The sequence below is a fragment of the Mobula hypostoma genome, chromosome 6 (genome assembly GCF_963921235.1).
Source record: "Mobula hypostoma chromosome 6, sMobHyp1.1, whole genome shotgun sequence".
Lineage (NCBI taxonomy): Eukaryota > Metazoa > Chordata > Chondrichthyes > Myliobatiformes > Myliobatidae > Mobula > Mobula hypostoma.
Genome location: NC_086102.1, coordinates 108,890,253 through 108,916,241, shown reverse-complemented (window position 1 = coordinate 108,916,241; position 25,989 = coordinate 108,890,253). Strand labels below are relative to the sequence as shown.

Sequence of the window (25,989 nt, the reverse complement as noted above, 5' to 3'; positions counted from 1 at the left end):
GCTGCCTGGTCGTGGCATCAGGAATAAAATCACCTGACACTTGTAATGGCTGCCCATATACCAACTCAGCCACAGAAGACTGCAGATCCTCTTTTGGAGCAGTTCTGAGCCCCAGCAGGACGCATGGGAGACTATCATGCCTACACTGATCGGTCAGGGAAACCCTCAGAGCAGCCTTTAAGGAGCGGTGAAACCGCTCACGTAGGCCATTGGACTGCAGGTGATACGCTATGCTGTGACGTAGTCTAATGCATCCATCGCAGCCCGGAGGTCTGAAATGAATTGGGGACCACGGTCAGAGGAAATATCAGACGGGGTGCCACACCGAGCGAGGCAGGTGCTGATGAACGCCCGAGCCACGTCTGTGAAAGTCGTTGAGGCTAGAGGAACGTCCTCTGGCCACCTGGTAGAACGGCCCACCATTGTAGGGAACTGCGTGGAACTATGGGAGGGAGGAAGAGGAGCAACAAGGTCCACATTCACATGATCAGCTCATCACTAAGGGACCTCAAAAGGTGCCAATGGTGCCTGAACATGACGGTTAATTTTTTCACATTGGCACTCCACACAAACTGCAGACCTATCACACACGTCCTTTCTAAAGGCTGATTTATACTTGTGCATCAAACTTGCGCCGCAGCCTACTCAAGTGGGCAATGCTGTTGTGAGCATTTATACTTGTGTGTTGGTGTGTCTGCATCGCTCTGCAATTCGTGCACGTCACGCATGCACACACACCTGCCAGTGCAAGGCTTCATGGTCATTGTAGTCTTTCTCGGGGTAAACAGGTTTAAAGCGAGCGTCTTTTTTCGTAAAAGCGAAATGTGTCCTCCATAATTTCGAAGGTCTGTAAAGCTTTATGGACAGCATTGCAGCCAGAGTTCCTTCCCTGCCCTTCAGTCGCCCAGTGGGAAGCTATTGCAGCGTAGGAGGAAATGCGATGCTACCAAGTGGACCAATCACAGCTGTTGCGGTCTGCATTGCTGCGATGCGTAGTTACATTTTGGGAGAGGTATGCGTCAGGCTACGGTGCAGGGATCCACATAGGCACTGCGTAGGGTTCGCGGCTACACCGTACTTACAGCGTTGATTTGACGCAGAAGTATAAATCAGCCTTAAGAGCTTGGCACACAAACTTTAGTACAACCAGTTTCTGTGAGACCTTCCAGCCCAGATGCAAGAAGCGATGTATGGAGTCAGAAACAGTCCATTTCCAGTTTGTGGGCACTATGTGGGGAGGGCAACCGGTTGAGACATCGCACAGGAGAGAAACCCGAGCTTCCCCAAACTTAAAGTCAGCTGACCGCAGGCCCATCATTGTTGTTTGGTAAGCCTGGACCTCTGGGTCAGTATCAGTATCTTGGTTGGCTACCGTGCCAGCATAGTCGACCCCTATGTGTATGGCCTCAGTGACTGGCCATGAGAGCCATGGCGTTATTTTCCCCCATGATATGTTGTATGTCAGTTGTGAACTCTGATATATAGGCCAGTTGGCACTGCTGCCGCGCAGACCAATGGTCTGATAGTTTGGCCATCGCGTGCATAAGGGGATTGTGGTCAATGAACACTATGAAATGGTGACACTCTAGAAGAAAATGAAAGTGGCAGACAGTCAGATAGAGACTGAGAAGGTGACGGTCAGACGTGCTGTACTTGCTTTCCAAGAGACAGAGCAGCAACTGAAAGAGGCGAGTGGCTGCCACCCGCCTCTGATTGACAGTTGGTGCACAACACCCACAGCAAGGTCTGAAGCATCAGTAGTGATGGCTAAGAGTGCAGTGGGGAGCAGGTGCTGAACCCCTGGATTAGACCCCAGCCAGTTACCCACTCCCAGGGGTTTGTTATTCTATATATAAACCCATGAACCCCTGGTGTAGACCCCAGCCAGTTACCCACTCCCAGGGGTTTGTTATTCTATATATAAACCCGTGAACCCCTAGTGTAGACCCCAGCCAGTTACGCACTCCCAGGGGTTTGTTATTCTATATATAAACCCATGAACCCCTGGATTAGACCCCAGCCAGTTACCCACTCCCAGGGATTTGTTATTCTATATATAAACCCATGAACCCCTAGTGTAGACCCCAGCCAGTTACCCACTCCCAGGGATTTGTTATTCTATATATAAAGCCATGAACCCCTAGTGTAGATCCCACCTGCAACCCACTCCCAGGGATTTGTTATTCTATATATAAACCCATGAACCCCTAGTGTAGACCCCAGCCAGTTACCCACTCCCAGGGGTTTGTTATTCTATATATAAACCCATGAACCCCTGGATTAGACCCCAGCCAGTTACCCACTCCCAGGGATTTGTTATTCTATATATAAACCCATGAACCCCTAGTGTAGACCCCAGCCAGTTACCCACTCCCAGGGGTTTGTTATTCTATATATAAACCCATGAACCCCTAGTGTAGACCCCAGCCAGTTACCCACTCCCAGGGGTTTGTTATTCTATATATAAACCCATGAACCCCTGTGTAGACCCCACCATACCCACTCCCAGGGATTTGTTATTCTTATATAAACCCATGAACCCCTGGTGTAGACCCCACCTGCCATTTGTTATTCTATATATAAACCCATGAACCCACCCACTCCCAGGGATTTGTTATTCTTATATAAACCCATGAACCCCTGGTTTGTAGACACCCACCTGCAACCCACTCCCAGGGATTTGTTATTCTATATATAAACCCATGAACCCCTGGTGTAGACCCCACCTGCAACCCACTCCCAGGGGTTTGTTATTCTATATATAAACCCTGAACCCCTAGTGTAGACCCCAGCCAGTTACCCACTCCCAGGGGTTTGTTATTCTATATATAAACCCATGAATCCCTAGTTTAGACCCCAGCCAGTTACCCACTCCCAGGGGTTTGTTATTCTATATATAAACCCATGAACCCCTGGTGTAGACCCCACCTGCAACCCACTCCCAGGGGTTTGTTATTCTATATATAAACCCATGAACCCCTAGTGTAGACCCCAGCCAGTTACCCACTCCCAGGGGTTTGTTATTCTATATATAAACCCATGAACCCCTAGTGTAGACCCCAGCCAGTTACCCACTCCCAGGGATTTGTTATTCTATATATAAACCCATGAACCCCTAGTGTAGAACCCACCTGCAACCCACTCCCAGGGATTTGTTATTCTATATATAAACCCATGAACCCCTAGTGTAGAACCCACCTGCAACCCACTCCCAGGGATTTGTTATTCTCTATATAAACCCATGAACCCCTGGTGTAGACCCCACCTGCAACCCACTCCCAGGGGTTTGTTATTCTATATATAAACCCATGAACCCCTAGTGTAGACCCCAGCCAGTAACCCACTCCCAGGGGTTTGTTATTCTATATATAAACCCATGAACCCCTGGTGTAGACCCCACCTGCAACCCACTCCCAGGGGTTTGTTATTCTATATATAAACCCATGAACCCCTAGTGTAGACCCCAGCCAGTTACCCACTCCCAGGGATTTGTTATTCTATATTTAAAGCCATGAACCCCTAGTGTAGACCCCACCTGCAACCCACTCCCAGGGATTTGTTATTCTATATATAAACCCATGAACCCCTGGTGTAGACCCCACCTGCAACCCACTCCCAGGGGTTTGTTATTCTATATATAAACCCATGAACCCCTAGTGTAGACCCCAGCCAGTTACCCACTCCCAGGGGTTTGTTATTCTATATATAAACCCATGAATCCCTAGTTTAGACCCCAGCCAGTTACCCACTCCCAGGGGTTTGTTATTCTATATATAAACCCATGAACCCCTGGTGTAGACCCCACCTGCAACCCACTCCCAGGGGTTTGTTATTCTATATATAAACCCATGAACCCCTAGTGTGGACCCCAGCCAGTTACCCACTCCCAGGGGTTTGTTATTCTATATATAAACCCATGAACCCCTAGTGTAGACCCCAGCCAGTTACCCACCCCCAGGGATTTGTTATTCTCTATATAAACCCATGAACCCCTGGTGTAGAGCCCACCTGCAACCCACTCCCAGGGATTTGTTATTCTATATATAAACCCATGAACCCCTAGTGTAGACCCCACCTGCAACCCACTCCCAGGGATTTGTTATTCTCTATATAAACCCATGAACCCCTGGTGTAGACCCCACCTGCAACCCACTCCCAGGGGTTTGTTATTCTATATATAAACCCATGAACCCCTAGTGTAGACCCCAGCCAGTAACCCACTCCCAGGGGTTTGTTATTCTATATATAAACCCATGAACCCCTGGTGTAGACCCCACCTGCAACCCACTCCCAGGGGTTTGTTATTCTATATATAAACCCATGAACCCCTAGTGTAGACCCCAGCCAGTTACCCACTCCCAGGGATTTGTTATTCCCATGAACCCCTAGTGTAGACCCCACCTGCAACCCACTCCCAGGGATTTGTTATTCTATATATAAACCCATGAACCCCTAGTGTAGACCCCAGCCAGTATACCCACTCCCAGGGGTTTGTTATTCTATATATAAACCCATGAACCCCTAGTGTAGACCCCACCATTACCCACTCCCAGGGGTTTGTTATTCTATATATAAACCCATGAACCCCTAGTGTAGACCCCAGCCAGTTACCCACTCCCAGGGATTTGTTATTCTATATATAAACCCATGAACCCCTGGTGTAGACCCCACCTGCAACCCACTCCCAGGGATTTGTTATTCTATATATAAACCCATGAACCCCTAGTGTGGACCCCAGCCAGTTACCCACTCCCAGGGGTTTGTTATTCTATATATAAACCCATGAATCCCTAGTTTAGACCCCAGCCAGTTACCCACTCCCAGGGGTTTGTTATTCCATATATAAACCCATGAACCCCTGGTGTAGACCCCACCTGCAACCCACTCCCAGGGATTTGTTATTCTATATATAAACCCATGAACCCCTAGTGTAGACCCCAGCCAGTTACCCACTCCCAGGGATTTGTTATTCTATATATAAACCCATGAACCCCTGGTGTAGACCCCACCTGCAACCCACTCCCAGGGGTTTGTTATTCTATATATAAACCCATGAACCCCTAGTGTAGACCCCAGCCAGTTACCCACTCCCAGGGGTTTGTTATTCTATATATAAACCCATGAACCCCTGGTGTAGACCCCAGCCTGCAACCCACTCCCAGGGGTTTGTTATTCTATATATAAACCCATGAACCCCTAGTGTAGACCCCAGCCAGTTACCCACTCCCAGGGGTTTGTTATTCTATATATAAACCCATGAACCCCTAGTGTAGACCCCACCTGCAACCCACTCCCAGGGATTTGTTATTCTATATATAAACCCATGAACCCCTAGTGTAGACCCCAGCCAGTTACCCACTCCCAGGGGTTTGTTATTCTATATATAAACCCATGAACCCCTAGTGTAGACCCCAGCCAGTTACCCACTCCCAGGGATTTGTTATTCTATATATAAACCCATGAACCCCTAGTGTAGACCCCAGCCAGTTACCCACTCCCAGGGGTTTGTTATTCTATATATAAACCCGTGAACCCCTAGTGTAGACCCCAGCCACTTACCCACTCCCAGGGGTTTGTTATTCTATATATAAACCCATGAACCCCTAGTGTAGACCCCAGCCAGTTACCCACTCCCAGGGATTTGTTATTCTCTATATAAACCCATGAACCCCTGGTGTAGACCCCACCTGCAACCCACTCCCAGGGATTTGTTATTCTATATATAAACCCATGAACCCCTAGTGTGGACCCCAGCCAGTTACCCACTCCCAGGGGTTTGTTATTCTATATATAAACCCATGAATCCCTAGTTTAGATCCCAGCCAGTTACCCACTCCCAGGGGTTTGTTATTCCATATATAAACCCATGAACCCCTGGTGTAGACCCCACCTGCAACCCACTCCCAGGGATTTGTTATTCTATATATAAACCCATGAACCCCTAGTGTAGACCCCAGCCAGTTACCCACTCCCAGGGATTTGTTATTCTATATATAAACCCATGAACCCCTGGTGTAGACCCCACCTGCAACCCACTCCCAGGGATTTGTTATTCTATATATAAACCCATGAATCCCTAGTTTAGACCCCAGCCAGTTACCCACTCCCAGGGGTTTGTTATTCTATATATAAACCCATGAACCCCTAGTGTAGACCCCAGCCAGTTACCCACTCCCAGGGGTTTGTTATTCTATATATAAACCCATGAACCCCTAGTGTAGACCCCACCTGCAACCCACTCCCAGGGTTTTGTTATTCTATATATAAACCCATGAACCCCTAGTGTAGACCCCAGCCAGTTACCCACTCCCAGGGGTTTGTTATTCTATATATAAACCCATGAACCCCTAGTGTAGACCCCAGCCAGTTACCCACTCCCAGGGATTTGTTATTCTCTATATAAACCCATGAACCCCTGGTGTAGACCCCACCTGCAACCCACTCCCAGGGGTATGTTATTCTATATATAAACCCATGAACCCCTAGTGTAGACCCCAGCCAGTTACCCACTCCCAGGGGTTTGTTATTCTATATATAAACCCATGAACCCCTGGTGTAGACCCCACCTGCAACCCACTCCCAGGGATTTGTTATTCTATATATAAACCCATGAACCCCTGGTGTAGACCCCACCTGCAACCCACTCCCAGGGATTTGTTATTCTATATATAAACCCATGAACCCCTAGTGTAGACCCCAGCCAGTTACCCACTCCCAGGGATTTGTTATTCTATATATAAACCCATGAACCCCTGGTGTAGACCCCACCTGCAACCCACTCCCAGGGATATGTTATTCTATATATAAACCCATGAACCCCTGGTGTAGACCCCTCCTGCAACCCACTCCCAGGGGTTTGTTATTCTATATATAAACCCATGAACCCCTAGTGTAGACCCCAGCCAGTAACCCACTCCCAGGGGTTTGTTATTCTATATATAAACCCATGAACCCCTGGTGTAGACCCCAGCCAGTTACCCACACCCAGGGTTTTGTTATTCTATATATAAAGCCATGAACCCCTAGTGTAGACCCCAGTCAGTTACCCACTCCAAGGGGTTTGTTATTCTATATATAAACCCATGACTCCCTAGTTTAGACCCCAGCCAGTTACCCACTCCCAGGGGTTTGTTATTCTATATATAAACCCATGAACCCCTGCTGTAGACCCCACCTGCAACCCACTCCCAGGGGTTTGTTATTCTATATATAAACCCATGAACCCCTAGTGTAGACCCCAGCCACTTACCCACTCCCAGGGGTTTGTTATTCTATATATAAACCCATGAACCCCTAGTGTAGACCCCACCTGCAACCCACTCCCAGGGATTTGTTATTCTATATATAAACCCATGAACCCCTAGTGTAGACCCCAGCCAGTTACCCACTCCCAGCGGTTTGTTATTCTATATATAGACCCATGAACCCCTAGTGTAGACCCCACCTGCAACCCACTCCCAGGGATTTGTTATTCTATATATAAACCCATGAACCCCTAGTGTAGACCCCAGCCAGTTACCCACTCCCAGGGGTTTGTTATTCTATATATAAACCCATGAACCCCTAGTGTAGACCCCACCTGCAACCCACTCCCAGGGATTTGTTATTCTATATATAAACCCATGAACCCCTAGTGCAGACCCCACCTGCAACCCAGTCCCAGGGATTTGTTATTCTATATATAAACCCATGAACACCTAGTGTAGACCCCAGCCAGTTACCCACTCCCAGGGGTTTGTTATTCTATATATAAACCCATGAACCCCTAGTGTAGACCCCACCTGCAACCCACTCCCAGGGATTTGTTATTCTATATATAAACCCATGAACCCCTGGTGTAGACCCCACCTGCAACCCACTCCCAGAGGTTTGTTATTCTATATATAAACCCATGAACCCCTCGTGTAGACCCCAGCCAGTTACCCACTCCCAGGGGTTTGTTATTCTATATATAAACCCATGAATCCCTAGTTTAGACCCCAGCCAGTTACCCACTCCCAGGGGTTTGTTATTCTGTATATAAACCCATGAACCCCTGGTGTAGACCCCACCTGCAACCCACTCCCAGGGGTTTGTTATTCTATATATAAACCCATGAACCCCTAGTGTAGACCCCAGCGAGTTACCCACTCCCAGGGGTTTGTTATTCTATATATAAACCCATGAACCCCTAGTGTAGACCCCACCTGCAACCCACTCCCAGGGATTTGTTATTCTATATATAAACCCATGAACCCCTGGTGTAGACCCCACCTGCAACCCACTCCCAGGGGTTTGTTATTCTATATATAAACCCATGAACCCCTGGTGTAGACCCCAGCCAGTTACCCACTCCCAGGGGTTTGTTATTCTGTATATAAACCCATGAACCCCTGGTGTAGACCCCAGCCAGTTACCCACTCCCAGGGGTTTGTTATTCTATATATAAAGCCATGAACCCCTAGTGTAGACCCCAGCCAGTTACCCACTCCAAGGGGTTTGTTATTCTATATATAAACCCATGAATCCCTAGTTTAGACCCCAGCCAGTTAACCACTCCCAGGGGTTTGTTATTCTATATATAAACCCATGAACCCCTGGTGTAGACCCCACCTGCAACCCACTCCCAGGGGTTTGTTATTCTATATATAAACCCATGAACCCCTAGTGTAGACCCCAGCCAGTTACCCACTCCCAGGGGTTTGTTATTCTATATATAAACCCATGAACCCCTAGTGTAGACCCCACCTGCAACCCACTCCCAGGGATTTGTTATTCTATATATAAACCCATGAACCCCTAGTGTAGACCCCAGCCAGTTACCCACTCCCAGGGGTTTGTTATTCTATATATAAACCCATGAACCCCTAGTGTAGACCCCACCTGCAACCCACTCCCAGGGATTTGTTATTCTATATATAAACCCATGAACCCCTAGTGTAGACCCCAGCCAGTTACCCACTCCCAGGGGTTTGTTATTCTATATATAAACCCATGAACCCCTAGTGTAGACCCCACCTGCAACCCACTCCCAGGGATTTGTTATTCTATATATAAACCCATGAACCCCTGGTGTAGACCCCACCTGCAACCCACTCCCAGGGGTTTGTTATTCTATATATAAACCCATGAACCCCTAGTGTAGACCCCAGCCAGTTACCCACTCCCAGGGGTTTGTTATTCTATATATAAACCCATGAACCCCTGGTGTAGACCCCACCTGCAACCCAGTCCCAGGGATTTGTTATTCTGTATATAAACCCATGAACCCCTAGTGTAGACCCCAGCCAGTAACCAACTCCCAGGGGTTTGTTATTCTATATATAAACCCATGAACCCCTGTGTAGACCCCACCTGCAACCCACTCCCAGGGTTTGTTATTCTATATATAAACCCATGAACCCCTGTGTAACCCCAGCCAGTAACCACTCCCAGGGGTTTGTTTTTCTATATATAAACCCATGAACCCCTGGTGTAGACCCCACCTGCAACCCAGTCCCAGGGATTTGTTATTCAACCCAGACCCCAGCCAGTTACCCACTCCCAGGGGTTTGTTATTCTATATATAAACCCATGAACCCCTGGTGTCGACCCCATCTGCAACCCAGTCCTGGGGATCTGTGGTTTTATATGTCAAACTCCCAGAGCCCATCAGTCATTGGAAAGTCTGTGCTGCAGTTCTTAGTCCAATTCGCATGCACAGGAGCTCAAAAAGGCCGAACGTGGGTTATCACAGTAGTTTTGGGAATACCTTCCGAGCACACGGGTAGCTCCTAACAAGATTGCCTTTGGAGAGAATTAACCTTCCGGTTAAATTTACCAAAAAGACTTGCATGTGTGGGATCGGGTAATGATTGGAGATGGTGGCCTTGTTAAGACTTCGGTAATCACCACGTGGGCGGCCACCACCTTCGGACTAAGGGACCATACGGAGGGGTGAGGCCCAGGGGCTATTTGACTGGCGTATGATGCTGTCTTTCCACGTCGACAAACTCGGACTTCGTGGTTGCCGGTTTCCCTGGGTCCAGTCTGTGGGTCGAGCACCAATGTGGTGCTTGACCCCATGTTTTGTGACTGTCATGGAGAATGTGGGCTTGGTGAGGTCTGGGAATTCACCCAGCAGTCGAGTAAGCTCACATGCAGTGGTACATATGCCTGACAGAGTCGTTGCGGGGAACTTACTCGGGGAGCAGCGTTATGACCCAAAGGCCTTGACATCCACAAGCCGGCAGATTTAAAGATGGAAATCTGCACCGAGCAGAGGTCGAGCCACTTTAGCCAGGATGAAGTTCCATGTGTCACATTGTCCAGTGAAGCACAGCATCACGCATTGTGTCCTGTAGGTCTGGATCTTGCTACCGTTGGCCTCCAACAAGGTTTGTCACTCTCTGCCTTCTCATCAATAGGCAATGCTGGCAGCACACTTACGAGCACCCGTGTCACACAAGAAGTGTCGCCCTGAAAGGGAGTCCGTAATGAACAGTAGATGACCCAAGCAGCTGGAACCCACGGTGTTCACAGACCTCTGATGTCCCGATGTGCTGGCACTTTCGAAGCTGCATGGCAGTCGGCACTTCCTAGCATTCATACCAAAGTGAGCGCGGTTAAAAACGCACGCCCGGCGTTGTCTGTTTCACAGGCTCGGGCACATTATGATGGGATCCTTGTTGTGCTTGTATTCTGGCGGGTGTTCAAGCAGGCTCACCACTCTCACAGTTGTGGAATTGCTGAGCGACGCTATCGCGCAGTAGAAGTCGGTGTTGTCAGAGGTGATTTCTCGCAGAGCGAATTGGGCCTCAGTTTGTACGAACCAAATGATGGAATTTTGCTCCTAAAACTCCGGGAGTTTCAAAGCGACTGCATTGGCTGACATGTTCAGTAACTCTGGAATGGTCCTAGAACATTGGGGTCACTAATGTAAAATTCACAAATAAAACACAGTGAGGTGTTCTATGTTTAATGAAACTTGTAATACATTTTATTGAACTCTAAAACTTAAACGCAAAAGCGTGCTAAAAATCCTTACATAATATCCTCATCACGTCCGACCAGCCCCTTAAAGTGAAACCCCAACTCAATGCCTGTGGTTGTGAATTATGTACATTCCTCCCAATTACATTACCGTACAGTCACGGGGTCATGGTCGGGTCAAGGTGACAGTCGGGGTCACAGCAACTGTGGTCAAGGTAGGATCACAGTCAGGATTGTGGGGATGGTCGGGGTCACAGAGGGCCCATGGCCAGGGCCACTGTATAGTGGGTGTCAGGGTTGATGTCATTCTGATGTTCAGAATCATAGTAATGGTTAGGGTCTTCGTTCCAGTAGGGGTCATTATTGGGTTTACAGTTACGGTGGGGTCATGGTGACTGTTCAGGTCAGCGTGATGGTCAGAGGTCATGGGAATGATGGTCACATGATGACATCGGGTTCACATGGTAACGGCAGTGACAGTCAGAGGTCACGGTGATAAGCTCACAGTGATGTTAATGGTGGGGTTCATGGTGAGGTTGGGGTCGGGGTGATGTTAAAGCTGGGGTCACGGTTGTAGTTACAGTGACAGGGTCACAGTTGGGGTTATGCTGAAGGTGTGGGTGACGGTCTTCAAAGAGCATTCCTCTACAACCCCCCCCCCCGACTAACGCTCTTCCTCTCTCCTGTTGAGTTGCTTTGAACTTCCAGTCAGCGGGGGAGGAGATGGATCTTAACGACGGCCTCTTCACCACCAACGGCCACTGCGGCTACGTGCTGAAGCCCGCCTTCCTGAGGTCAACGGACTCCACCTTCGACCCCGACCATCCCAAGGAATCTGCTGGGTACCGACCCCTAAACCTCACCATCCAGGTGACCAGCCACCCTGAGCTTGCTTCGTTGAACCGTGGGATGTGGGGGGGGGGGTGGTGGGCTCTGCCACCGTGATAGGTGCTACACCTACCCCTACACCTCCTCCCTCAACACCATTCACCTGTGAGTCTGCTGGGGTCATCTGTTATGTCCACTGCTCCTGTTGTAGCCTTCTCTACGTCGATGAGACCCAACACAGATTGGGGGAACTGCTTCGGTCTGTTGGCTGCAAAAGATTTGACTATAGCACTTCCTCTGGCAGCTCGTTCCACGTACTTACCACCCCTTGTGTGGGAAACCTCACCCTCAGGTCCCCTTTAACCCCCTCTCACCTGAGTCCTGTGCCCTCTAGTTTTAGCGTCCACTACCCTGGGGAAAAGACTGTGACCATTCACCTTATCTGTGCCCCCACCCCTGTGTTATTTTATAAACCTCTGTAATGTCACCCCTTAGTCTCGTTTGCTTCAGGGAAAACAGTCCCAGCCTATCCAGTCTCTCCTTATAACTCAAGCCCTCCTGTCCTTGCGAATTTTTTCTGCAACTTCTCCAGCTGGTCACATCCTTTCTGTAGCTGGCCAACCGGAATTGCTCACAATATTCCATAAGACCGTAGGACACAGGAGCAGAATTGGGGCATTCGGCCCATCGAGTTTAGTCAGCCATTCCACCATGGCTGATTTATTACCCTTCTCGACCCCATTCTCTTGCCTTCTCCCCATAACCTTCGACACCCTTACTAATCAGGAACCTATCAACCTCTATTACGTATGCTCAGCGACTTGGCAATGAATTCCACAGGTTCACTACCCGCTATCTAAAGAATTCCTCCTCATCTCTGCTCTAAAGGGAGACCCTTGTATTCTGAGGCTGTGCCCTCTGGTCCTAGATGCTCCCACTTTTGGAAACATCCTCCCCAAGTCTACTCTAACTAGGCCTTTCAATATTTGATACGTTTCAATGAGGTTCCCCCCTCATTCTTCTAAACTCCAATGAGTACAGCCCAGGACTATCAAATGCTCCTCATAGGTTAACCCTTTCATTCCTGGGATCATTTTTGTAAAACCCTTTGTGCTATCTCCAATGCCAGTGCATCGTCCTTTACCCTCTCTCTGTGGCCTGATCTGCACACGATAGACACTGCACCAGTGTGGCACGTTCCGTCCCTCCCTTTCTCTACATCTCACGTCCTACCCACCCCCCCTCTCTGTCTCTCAGGTGATCAGTGGACAGCAGTTACCAAAAGTGGCCAACAGTAAGCAGGGATCGATCGTGGACCCTCTGGTCAGGGTGGAGGTACATGGAGTACCCATGGACAATGCGAAACAAGAAACCAAGTACATCGACAATAATGGTACATGCTCTCCCCGACTCCATCACCACTATCCCCTGTGCTGAATGGTCTCAGGGAGGATGATTGGGCTTGGGTCTGAGGTCGAACCAGGGTCATAGGTCCAGCTTTAAGGCAGAGTGCAAGATCAATGGTAGGATTATTGGCTGTGTGGAGGAATAGGGGGATCTCAGGATTCACGTCCATAGATCACTCAAAGTTACCTTGCAAGTTGACAGGGTGGTTAAAAAGGCTTATGCTGTTGGCCTTCATTAGTCAGGGGATTTAATTCAAGCAGCAAAATAACGTTGCTGCTCTATAAAACCCAAGTTAGACAACAATTGGAATATTGTGTTCAGTTCTGGTCACCTCATTATAGGAAAGATATGGAAGCTTTAGAGAGGGTGCAGAGGAGATTTACCAGCATGCTGCCTGGATTAGAGAGCATAATGAAGATAGTTGAGTGAGCTAGGCCTTTTCTCTTTGGAGCAAAGGACGATGAGCAGTGACTTAATAGAGGCATACAAGATGATAAGAAGCATTGATAGAGTCAAATTTTTTCCTAGTGTGGAAATGGTTAATAGGGGATATAACTTTACTGTGATTGGTGTAAAGTATGGGGGGGGGGGATAACAGAGGTACAGTAGGCTGTTGCAGAAAGTTGGTGGGGGAGTGGTGGTAGAGGGAGACTCATTAAGGACATTTAAGACTCCCAGGATTAAATGCAGTGTGAAGCTTCTTCCACACCGTCCCATCACACGCTCCTGAGTTAGACACAGAGTGAAGCTCCCTCCACACCATTCCATCATTCACTCCCAGGTTAGACACAAAGTGAAGCTCCCTCTACACTGTCTCATCACACATTCCTGGGGGCAGACACAGAGTGAAGCTCCATCCACGCTGTCCCTTCACACACACACTTCCTGGGTCAGACACAGACTGAAGCTCCCCTCTTCATGGTCAGCTGGGTGTCATTATACACCAGTCATTGAAAGTGGGCATGCAGGTACAGCAGGCGGTGAAAAAGGCGAATGGTATGCTGGCATTTATAGCGAGAGGATTCGAGTACAGGAGCAGGGAGGTACTACTGCAGTTGTACAAGGCCTTGGTGAGACCACACCTGGAGTATTGTGTGCAGTTTTGGTCCCCTAATCTGAGGAAAGACATTCTTGTCATAGAGGGAGTACAAAGAAGGTTCACCAGATTGATTCCTGGGATGGCAGGACTTTCATATGATGAAAGACTGGATCGACTAGGCTTACACTCTCTGGAATTTAGAAGATTGAGGGGGGATCTGATTGAAACGTATAAGATGCTAAAGGGATTGGACAGGCTAGATGCAGGAAGATTGTTTCCGATGCTGGGGAAATCCAGAACGAGGGGTCACAGTTTAAGGATAAAGGGGAAGCCTTTTAGGACCGAGATGAGGAAAAACTTCTTCACACAGAGAGTGGTGAATCTGTGGAATTCTCTGCCACAGGAAACAGTTGAGGCCAGTTCATTGGCTATATTTAAGAGGGAGTTAGATATGGCCCTTGTGGCTAAAGGGATCTGGGGGTATGGAGAGAAGGCAGGTATAGGGTTCTGAGTTGGATGATCAGCCATGATCATACTGAATGGCGGTGCAGGCTCGAGGGGCCGAATGGCCTACTCCTGCACCTATTTTCTATGTTTCTATGTCTCATCACAGACTCCCAGGGCAGGGACAGTATAGAGTAATATTCACTTCCTCAATTGGCTCAAATCTATCCAAAAGATTAGCAGTGATAGCCAATCAAAACAGAGTAACATGTAATTGTAAATAGGTACCAACAGGTGGCACTTTCCTAGCACTGAGTCACTAAAATGCTCCCTCTGGTGACCGAAACATGAAATTACAGCCCAAATCCACAAAGCTGCAGATGCTGTATATGTGAAACAAAACCAGACAATGCCAGAAACACTCAGACCTTCAGGAAGCATCTGTGGGGAGAGGTACAAGGCCAACATTTCAGCCGAGTAACTCTATCAGAACCGGAAAAAGTTAAAGATGAATAGGATGTAGAACAATACGGTACAGAAACAGGTCCTTTGGTCCACAATGTTGAGCTGAGCCAATTAAATTAGTCATCCAATGGCCAACTAAACTAATCCCATCTGCGTACAGAATGTCCACATTCTTTCAGTTCTTTCACAATCATGTGGCTACCCAAAGGTCTCTGAAAAGTCCCTGATATATCTATGTTTACCACCACACCAGGCATCACCACTCTCTGTATAAGAAGAATCTTGCCCATCATACCTGCTTTGAAATTACCTCCTCTCACCTTGAGTGCATGCCCTCTGGTGCTAGTCATTTCAACCCTGGGTAAAAAATGCTATCTGTCTACTCAGTCTCTGCTTTTCATAATCTTATACACCTCTATCAGATCTCCTCTCAGCCTCTGCTGCTCCGGAGAAAACATATTTGTTCAAATTCACCAACTTCAATGGGCTCCTCCCACTAAACACATCTTTACCTCCCCCTCTCTCTGCTATCAAGAGGATCACTCCCTCCGTGAATTCCTTGTGCATTTGTCTCTCTCCACTAGTCTCCCTCCCGGCACTTATCCCTGTTAGTGGCAGAAGTGCTACACCTGCCCATTCACTCCTCCCTCACTTCCACTCAGGGCCCCAAACAGCCCTTCCAAGTGAGGCAACACTTCACTTGCGAATCTGTTGTGGCCAGTGCTCCCAATTGGCCTCCCCTGCATTGATGAGACTCGATGTAAATTGGGATCCGCTTTGTCAAGCACCTCCGCTCACTCTATCAAAGGTGGAATTTCCTGGTGCTCAACCATTTTAATTCCTATCCCAATTTCCATTCCGACATGTCGGTCCATGGGTCCTCTTTTACCACGATGAGGGTGGAGGAGTAACACTTCATATTCCATCTAGGTAACCTCCAACCTGTTGGCATGGTCACTGATTGCTCCTTTCGGTAATTTTTTTCCTCCCCCTTCCTCTATTCCCCACTCTGGGCTCTTACCATTTCTACTCAGCTACTTATCACCTTCCCCCCGGTGCCCCTCTTCCTTCCCTTTCTCCCATGGTCCACTCTCCTCTCCTATCAGATTCCTTCTTCTCCAGCTCCTTTACCTTTCCCACCCACCTGGGTTCACCTATCACCTACTAGCTAGCCCTTCTCCCTCTCCCCCCACCTGTTTATTCTGGTGTCTTCCGCTTTACTTTCCAGTCCCAAAGAAGGGTCTCTGCCTGAAACATCAAATTCATTTCCATAGATGCTGCCTGACCTGCTGAGTTTCTCCGGCATTTCATGTGTGTTGCCTTGAGTTAGTCTAAAAACTGGGGTGTAGGAAGAGGGGGAGTAAATTAAATCAGAAATACAAAAACCAGATAATGACAGCTGCTAGTGTGAAGCCGAAAATGGAATGGCGGGATATCTGAAATGGTGATCTTAAGTGCTGAGGATAATGTAGCCAGTCGAAAGGCGAGATGATTATGTTGGGCATCATTGTTCCTAATACTTGAGGCCAAAAGTGGAGAGGTCAGGGTTAGGGTGGGAAGGGATGCACAATTAGTGACAGGATTGGAAATTTGGAGATATCCATGTGGAGATGTGGAGTGTGCCAAGTCAGACTGTGAGCACAGGCAGGAGGGGCCCATGTGCACATCAGATCAAAGTTACACACAGACACACACACACACACACACACACACAGGGACACACATGCACATATAAATGTGTGCACACACCCACACGCAAAGACACAGATGCGTACACAAACATACAAAATTAGGAGCTGGTCATTTAAAACTGAAATGTCTGTGTGTGCACACCTGTGTATGTGTATCTGTGTGTCTCTTTGTGTTTATGCATCATGTGTATGTGTACTTGTAATTCATAGTTGTGTGTGTACATACATGAAACACTGTGTGTGTAAATCTCTGTATGTGTACATATGTACTGTATGTATATGTAGTCTTTGTGTAGGTCTGTGTGTTTATATATGACCGTGTGTCTTTAAAAGTGTCTGCATATCTGTGAGTCTCTGTATGTTTATGTGTATGTATGAGATGGTGGGGGGTAGTGTTGTCTGTGTCGGTTCATCTGTGTACACACAGTCTGTCCACGGTCCAGCAGATGAGGAACGAGGCTCAGACCCCAGCCCCTGCTGCTCTCTGTAGGAAGGCGCCCTGGGGTGGGTCCCGGGACCCCCTGTCACAGAGGAACGCCGGGACTTGCTGAATCACTGTGTCACCTCCCATCCTTGCTCTCGCAGGATTTAACCCTGTGTGGTACGAGACGCTCAGCTTCATCGTCCATGTCCCAGAGCTCACCCTGGTGCGGTTTCTGGTTGAGGATTACGACCTGGCCTCGAAGAACGACTTTGTGGGGCAGTACACAATACCACTGTCCTCCATGAAGGAGGGTGAGGAACCGCTGAGAACCCCACCGTTGTGTGGAAGGGATGGTCGGGGTCGGGGTTGGGGCCGGGGGGAGAGGGAGGGGGGTGCTGGAGAGGTGAGGAAAGGAGAGAGGAGCGAGAAGGGGAGGAGTAGAGAGGAGACGGAGGGAGGGGAGAAGGGCAAAGAAAGGGGTAGGGAGGGAGGGACAAAGAAGGAGAAAGGGAGGAGGGGAGAGGGTCATAGTGGGTTGGAGAGGTGGGGGAAGAGATAGAGGGAGGGGTTATGGAGGGGAGGAATAAAGAAGGGGGGTCAGTGAGTAGGAGGGAAAGTGAAGAGAAGTAGGTGGAGGGAAGGGCCAGAGGAGAGAAAGGAGAGAATAGGATAGGAAGGGAGGGTTGATGAGAGCTGGGGAGGGGTGAGAAGCGATGGGAGGGTTGGGGAGGAGGAAGGAGTGGGAGGGGAGAAGGGGAAGGGGGTGAGGATGTGGGTCCCAGTACCTGCCCTCTGTAACACTGCACTCTCCACAGGTTACCGGCACGTCCACCTGCTCTCCCGGGACGGCACCCCCATCGCACCCGCTTCGCTCTTTGTCCACGTCAACATCGCAGAGGCTGCCGGCAGATAGTGGAGAGGGAGGGGAGTTACACTGCCTACCTAACCCTCTAGCTCCAACCCTTCCCACCCCGCCTCCCCTGAGTTCCACACGTCTAAACCCCATCCACCCAGCTCCCCCCTCCCCCACGGCACACAGCAACCCCCAGGGTGCTCCTCAACCTGACACAGTGGGTGAGCAATCCCTCCTCCTTCTGGTGGGCTGCTGGGGAGACGGGACACAGGTGGGGGCTCCCCAAGCGTGGCAGTTGCTGACGTTTGGAGTTTGCCAGCCAGGCACTGGGATCACGGCTTAAGTGGTGTCCAGTAAACGGGGTGACTGTTTGAATGAGACGGATTGAGGGGTGAAACACCCTCCCCCCACTATACTAGAGCCAGGGGGTTGGTCCCCTTAGATAAGGTGACATTTCTGCCCCCGATCTTTTGTCGCTTGGATCTGTGACCTCAATGAATCAGATCACTGACGTACATCATGTAACTTGTTGTTTTGCAGCAAGATGTAAAAATCATAAGTTTCAAAATATAAATAAAAAGAGGAATAATGAAGTAGTGTTAATTGTCCATTCATAAATCTGAATGAGGAGGGGAGAAGCTGTTCCTAAAACATTGAGTGAGTGTCTTCAGACTCCTGTATCTCCACTCTGATGGTAGTTATGAGAAGAGGGCTTGTTCTGGATGGTGATGGTGTTCATGATGGAAGCAGCACCTTTTGAAAATCTCCTCGATGGTGGTAACAGTTGTGCCTGTGATGGACCTGCTGAGTCTACAACCCTGTGTAGCTTTTTCCCATCCTGTCCGTAACTGGCAGCAATGCAACCAGTCAGAATGCTCTCCATGGTACATCGGCAGAGATTTGCAAACCTTTGCATATCTCCTCTAGCTCCAGAAGAGCTGCTGGTGTGCCTTCTTTGTGATTGCATTAATGTGTCGTGGCCAGGATTGCTCCTCGGAGATGTTGATGAACTTGGGTGAGTAAAGATGATTTCCACCTCTGGTTTCTGTGCTGTGGAGCACACAGGGTTTTGATTGACTGGTTAGACCCCACTCATGCAGCCTGTGACTGTAATTGCCTCCTGGATGTCTGAGTCTGAACCTCCATCTCAACATCTCCCGTGTCCGGATGTGTCCTACAACACGAACATCATCTTCAGCTTCATCCCGAACAATGAAATATTAAAATATTGCCATCCAAACTCTGCCAGCTTCAGATTACTTCCTTAATCTTTATCACAAATAGTCCCTATGGAAAGCTTGCTTGGGTCATTGGCTTCAGTAACAGTGCAGACACAGCAAACCACAAAACTGCTTTGGAAACAAAAGAGAGCTTTTGACGCATCAGTCTCCATACATCAGAGTTTGAAGTACAGGAGGTGGGATGTTGAAGTTGTATAAGACGTTGGTGAGACCTAATTTGGAGTATTGTGTGCTGTTCTGGTCATCTAACTACAGGAAAGGTATCAGCAAGATTGAAAGAATGCAGAGAAAATTTACAAGGATTTTGCTGGGACTTGACCTGAGTTATAGGGAAGGGTTAAGTAGGTTTGGACTTTATTCCCTGGAGTGTAGGAGAATTAGATACAACAGCAGACCAAGTAATAGAAAACTTGACAGTGATATACACAATTATGAAGAGTATAGATAGGGTTTGCAGGATTTTTTGACTAAGATTGTAAAGAATTAAAAAGTCATGGATTAAAAGTGAAGGGTGAAATGTTTAAGGGGAACATGAGGCAAAGCTGCACTCACAGAGTGGTGTATGTGGAATGGGCTATCAGCGTAAGTGGTGGATATGGGTTTAATGTCAACATAGAAGAGGAGATTTGATAAGAACATGGACAAGAGGGGTTTGGAGGGCTGTGGTGCAGGTGCGGGTTGATGGGCCTAGGCAGAATAACAGTTTGGCATTGACTACATGAGCGAAAGGGCCTGGTTTCTGTGTTGTAGTGTTCTATGGCTCTATGACTGCAGATGCCAGAATTTGGAGCAACACATGACCTGCAGGAGGAACTCAGCAGGTCGAGCTTTATTGTTTGTCAAACTCTCTATGGAGCAAGAGAGGACGAGAGGCAACTTAAAGGCAGCAGGGTGGCGTTTTGGAACAACGCTTTCTAGCAACAAAACCCTGTGTTCAATTCTTCCTGATCTCTGTAAGGGTGTGAACGTTCTCTCCGTATCCGTGTGTGCTTCCTCCCACATTCCTGGCGTACAGGTTAGGGTTAGTAAGTTGCAGGCATGCCATGTTGTCACCTGAAGCCTGGCAACACCTGCAGTCTGCCCCCAGCTCAATCCTCGAACGGTGATGGTCGTTGTCACAAACAACACATTTTACTGTAGGTTTTATTGTACGTGTAACAAGTAAAGATGATCTTGATGGTAACCATTGCTGCCTGGCTCTCCATGAGAGGACATTTATGTAAAGTGACTGGAGGAAAGTTTAGGGGGGATGTCAGCCAGGTTTTTGTTTTACGCAGAGAGCGGTAGGTACATGGAATGCTCTACCAGGCAAATACATTAAGGGCATTTAAGGGACTCTTGAACAGGCATTTAAATGATAGTAACATGGAGAGCTACGGGGTGGGAAGGGTTAGATTGATCTTGCAGTAGGTTGAAAGGCCGGTACAACATCGTGGGCCAAAGGACCTGTACTGTTCTACGTTCATATCAGTGATTTGGTGGAGAACAGAGGTGGCAGAATTAAGTTTGCAAGTGACACCAAAACTGGTGGAGTGGTGCACAGTGTATAAGGTTGAATGGGAAAATGAGCCAAGGAATGGCCAATAGAATTTAACTCAGGCAAAGTTAAGTTTGGGAAGTTATAGTCATAGAGTAACATAGTACGGAAATAGGTCTTTCCGCCCAACTCATCTGTGCTGACCATAGCTTCCTCCCTGCTAGTCCCAGCAGCCTATAGCCCTCCAAGTCCCTCCCCTCCATGAACCTATCCAAATACCTCTTCAGTTGCAATTGTACCTGCCTCAGCTACTTCCGCTGGCAACTCATTCCACTGGCCTCTGTGTAAAGCAGTTACCTGTCAACAGAGCAAAAAATACTGGGAAAACAGAGGATTGGGAAGCTTTTAAAACCCTACAGAGAGTACTAAAAGAATCATTAGGAGGGAAAAGATGAAATGTGAAAGCAAGCTAGCAAAAAATATCAAAGTGGATAGTAAAAGCTTTTTCAAGTATGTAAAATATAAAAGAGAGATGACAGTGGATATAGGATTGCTAGAAAATGAGGCTGGAGAAATAACAATGGGAACCAAATGGATGGCAGATGAACTAAATGGGTATTTTGCATCGGTCTTCACTGTGGGAGAGAATAGCACTGTGCTAGGTGTTGAAGGGTGTGAGAGAAGGGAAGTGGGTGCAGTCACTATTGCAAGGGAGAAGGTGCTCAAAAAGCTGAAAGATCTAAGGGTACATAAATCACCTGGACCAGATGAACTGCACCCTAGCAATCTGAAAGAGGTAGTGGTAGAGTTTGTAGAGGCATTAGTAATGATCTTTCAAAAATCATTGGACTCAGGCATGGTGCCAGAGGACTGAAAAATTGCAAATTTCACTCCATTCTTTAGGAAAGGAGGAAAGCAGCAGAAAGGAAATTATAGACCAGTTAGCCTGACCTCAGTGATTGGGAAGATGTTGGAGTCAATTGTTAAGGATGAGATTATGGAGTACTTGGTGACACAGGAGAAGTTAGGACAAAGTCAGTTTGGTTTCCTTAAGGCAAAATCTTGCCCGCTGAACCCGTCAGAATTCTTTGAGGAGATTACATGTAGGATAGATAGAGGATGCAGTGAATGTTGTACATTTGGATTTTCAGAAGGCCTTTTGGCAAGGTGCCATACATGAGGCTCCTTACCAAGTTAAGAGTCCATGGTATTATGAGAAAGTTACTGACACAGTTAGAGCATTGGCTGATTGGTAGGAGGCAGCGAGTGGGAATAAAAGGATCCTTTTCTAGTTGGCTGCCAGTGACTAGTGGTGTTCCGCAATGGTCAGTGTTGGGACTGCTTCTTTTTATGCTGTATATAAATGATTTAGATGATGGTACAGATGGGTTTGTTGCCAAGTTTGTAGATGATACAAAGATTGGTGGATGGACAGATAGTGTTGAGGAAACAGGTTGCAGAAGGATTTAGGCAGATTAGGAGAATAGGCAAGAGAGTGGCAAATGAAATACAATGTTGGAAAATGCATGGTCATAGTAGAAATAAATGAGCAGACTATTTTCTAAATGGAGAGAAAACCCAAAAATCTGAGATGCAAAGGGACTTGGGAGTCCTTGTGCAGAACAACCTGAAGGTTAACTTGCAGGTTGAGTCGGTGGTGAGGAAGGCAAATGCCATGTTAGCATTCATTTCAAGAGGTCCAGAATACAAGGGCAAGGATGTGATGCTGAGGCTTTATAAGGCACTGCTGAGGCCTCACTTTGAATATTGTGAACAGTTTTAGTCTCCTCATTTAAGAAAAGAAGTGCTGATATTGAAGAAGGTTCAGAGGAGGTTCACCAGGATGATTCTGGGAATGAAAGGGTTATCATGTGTTTGATACCTCTGGGTCTGTACTTGCTGGAACTTAGAAGGATGAGGGGGGATCTCATTGAAATCTTTTGAATGTTGAAAGGCCTAGACAGAGTAGATGTGGAAAGGATGTTTCCCATGGTGGGAGAGTCTAGGACAAGAAGGCACAGCCTCGGGATAGAGGGAAACATTTAAAACAGAGATGCGGAGAAATTTCTTTAGCAAGAGGGTGGTGGTGTGTGGAATTTATTACCACAGGTAGCTCTGGATGCCAGGTCGTTGGGTGTATTTAAGGCAGAGTTTGATTGGTTCTTGATTGGACATGGCATCAAAGATTATGGGGGAGAAGGCTGGAGGAGGGGAAAAGAGGATCAGCCATGATTGAATGATGGAGCAGACTCAATGGGCCAAGTGGCCTAATTCTGCTTCTATGTCTTATGGTCTTTTTTAAACCTCTTCCCTCTTGTATCTATGCCCTCTAGTTTTGTACTCCACAACCCTGGGAAAAAAACTTGAACCACCAACCTTCTCCATACCCCTCAAGGTCACCCCTCATTCCACTCAGCCCCAAGGAATGAAGATCCAGTGTGGCCAACCCTCTCTGGAAATGAGACCCTCTAGTCTAGCAGCATCTTCATGAACTTCCTCTGTACTTTCTCCAACTTGCCGATGTTTTTCCTATAATAGGGTGACCAAAGCTGTACACAATACGTGCTCCAAAAGTGGACTCACTGGCAACTTATACAACTAATATAATGTCCCAACTTCTAAAGCTGATGCCCTGATTGATGAAAGCCAATATGCAGAACACCTTCTTCACCACCCTTTCAGTGACCTGCACACTTGTACTCCCCGGTTCCTCTGTTCCACAATACTGTACTTTTAAGTGACCTGGTTTGAATGTTCGAAATGCATCACCTCGTACTAACCTAAGCTGAAATCTGTTTGCCACCTCTCAGCCCACCTCACTGACTGATGAAGATTCTTTGCAATTCATTGTAATCAGTTTAACAATCAACAAAACTCCTTATTTAGCGTCATCAGCAAACTTGCTAACTGTTTTGTGTGCATTCACATCCAAGTCATTAACATAAATGATGAATAATAGGCCTCAGCACTGACCTCCATGGAATCCCGCTGGCCACAGACCTCACCCTCACCCAACCATAATCCTTTGCTTCCTATTATTGGGGGTGGTGGTAGAGCCAGACACATTAGGGACATTTAAGAGGTGACATGGTAGCATAGCACTATGCTATGGCCAGTGCCCTGTGTTGAAATCCCACTGCTGTCTGTAAGGAGTTTATACGTTCTCCCATCACCACATGGGTTTCCACTGAGTGCTCTGGTTTTCTCCCACATTCCAAAGATGAACGGGTCAGTGGGTTAATTGGTCACACGGGTGTAATTGGACTCATTGAGCCAGAAGGGCCTGTCACCATGCTGTCTAAATGAGTAAGCTCTTGGATGGAAGAACGGGGGGCTATGTAGGAGGGAAGTAGCAGACTGACTTCAGTTGTCAGGAAGTTGCTGGAGGGAATTCTGAAGGACAAGATCTTTCACCTCTCCCTTTAGTTACCTTTTTGAAAAACTCCAGAAGACTCATCAGACAGGACTTCCCACGTACAAAATCATGTTGACTATTCCTGATCACTATTACTGACTATCCAAGTGATGGTAAATCTTGGAGCAGGTTGAAAGGTTGAAGCAACATTGTGGGATGACGGATCTGTACTGTGCTGTAATATTCTATGTTCTAATGCACTCAAAGTTGGCCCTCTTCCAGTTCAGGACGTTGGCCTCAGTGGGGTTGGTGCTCGGTGCAGTGAAATCTCCAAGGGCTCCACCAGGAAAATGGATTTGTGCCTGTCTGCGTTTTACCAAGTGTGCATATGGGTGGGTATTTTGTGAAGAGTGTGCCTGGGGGCAAGGGCCTAGACCAGTGATCAGGTCAGGACACTGGGTACTTCTGAGGGTGACTGACTCCAAGCAAGACTCCACAGTAAGACCAATTGATTCACTAAGACCACTGAGCTCAACCTTCACCCCTTACTTTGTACACCAAGGATTCACTCAACAGTCCTTCCAAAGACAAGAACAGAGCCCAGGGTGGTGGAGGCCAAGACCAGGGGAGCATAGACTCAGGACGAGAGAGGAAGGATTTAAAATGGACTTGAAGGGCAGGGTTTTTTTTCACACAGAGGTTGGTGACTATGTCTAATGAACAAACAACCAGAGGAAGTGGTTTAAGGAGATCTTGGACAGGCACATGCAGGGGCAGGGCTACGGCTCACAGGGATGGAGGCCAAACATAGGAAATTGAGACTATCTGGCTGGGCACCGTGGCTGGCATAGACTGAAAGGGCTGAAGGGCCTGTATTGCTCCATGAGCCCATGCATGGGTCGTGAAGTGTGTCTGATGACTCAGTGGCTTTGAAGAGGGTCCCACACTCGGACCCCTGGCAGAAGCGCTGTCTATTATGGACCCGTCTGCTGCTCGCTCCTCAGCTCGCTGCTGCCGTCGATGGCTCCCGCTAAATTTGGGGCTTCTCTCTGTGAAGTGCGCCTATTTATAACCTCCGATGTCAAAGCTGCAGGCACCACTTTGGGTCTCGGGTTAGGCACTTGGTGCAGGGATAGTTACACCCTCTGGAATATTTTCAGTGCCCCTCCCATCTCAGACCCTCACTGTGACTGGGGCTGTTCTCCCTTGACCCCCCCCCCCAGCAGACAGTGTCCCCCACCCTCCAAGACGATTTTGATTCTCAGTGAGTTCCCCAAAAGGAGCGTGGATTGTGGGAGGGGAGGTTCATACTGCCGGAGGGTACTACTGAGGAAGAAGGCCACTGTGAGAGGGGCAGTACCGATTCCATGCCCTATATTTGTCGCCAGGATGCAGAGGGAGTTGGTGGATCTCTGGGACAATAGGAGGCTCTGGGTGTCTGCCGTGGCCCTGAGTCTTCCGATTCGGGAGGGCGGTCGGTCAGCGGGCGGCTCTGCCTCGGGACACGTACACCGAGCAGCCTCCGAGGTGGCGTGCGCCAGAGAGACACACACACACACACACACACACACACACACACACACACACACACACACACACACACACACACACACACACACACACACACACACACACACACACACACACACACACACACACACACACACAGGTTCGCGGCGCCGGCATTAGCCGCGCCGCTACGCCGGAGCTGCCGGGCTTTACTGCAAATCTGCGTCAGCGTGCTCCTAAGCTGCGGGGAACGGCGCTCTGGCCGTGAAAGAGACCCGCTGTTGCGGATGGTGGCGCGGCGGTTCG

The 25,989-nt window shown here is 48.2% G+C and overlaps 1 protein-coding gene across 1 annotated transcript in view; it reads left to right on the top strand.

Annotated features, from left to right (window-relative positions):
• The window catches only part of plcd4b (phospholipase C, delta 4b), a 74,589-nt gene extending 55,910 nt beyond the window's left edge, over positions 1-18,679 (top strand). Inside the window, exons 13-16 of the mRNA XM_063049972.1 lie at positions 11,642-11,820; positions 13,036-13,171; positions 17,410-17,559; positions 18,064-18,679. Coding sequence (XP_062906042.1) covers positions 11,642-11,820; positions 13,036-13,171; positions 17,410-17,559; positions 18,064-18,161 — 563 coding nt within the window. The 3' untranslated portion in view covers positions 18,162-18,679. The remainder of the gene's footprint in view (positions 1-11,641; positions 11,821-13,035; positions 13,172-17,409; positions 17,560-18,063) is intronic.
• The last annotated feature ends 7,310 nt before the right edge of the window (positions 18,680-25,989 follow it).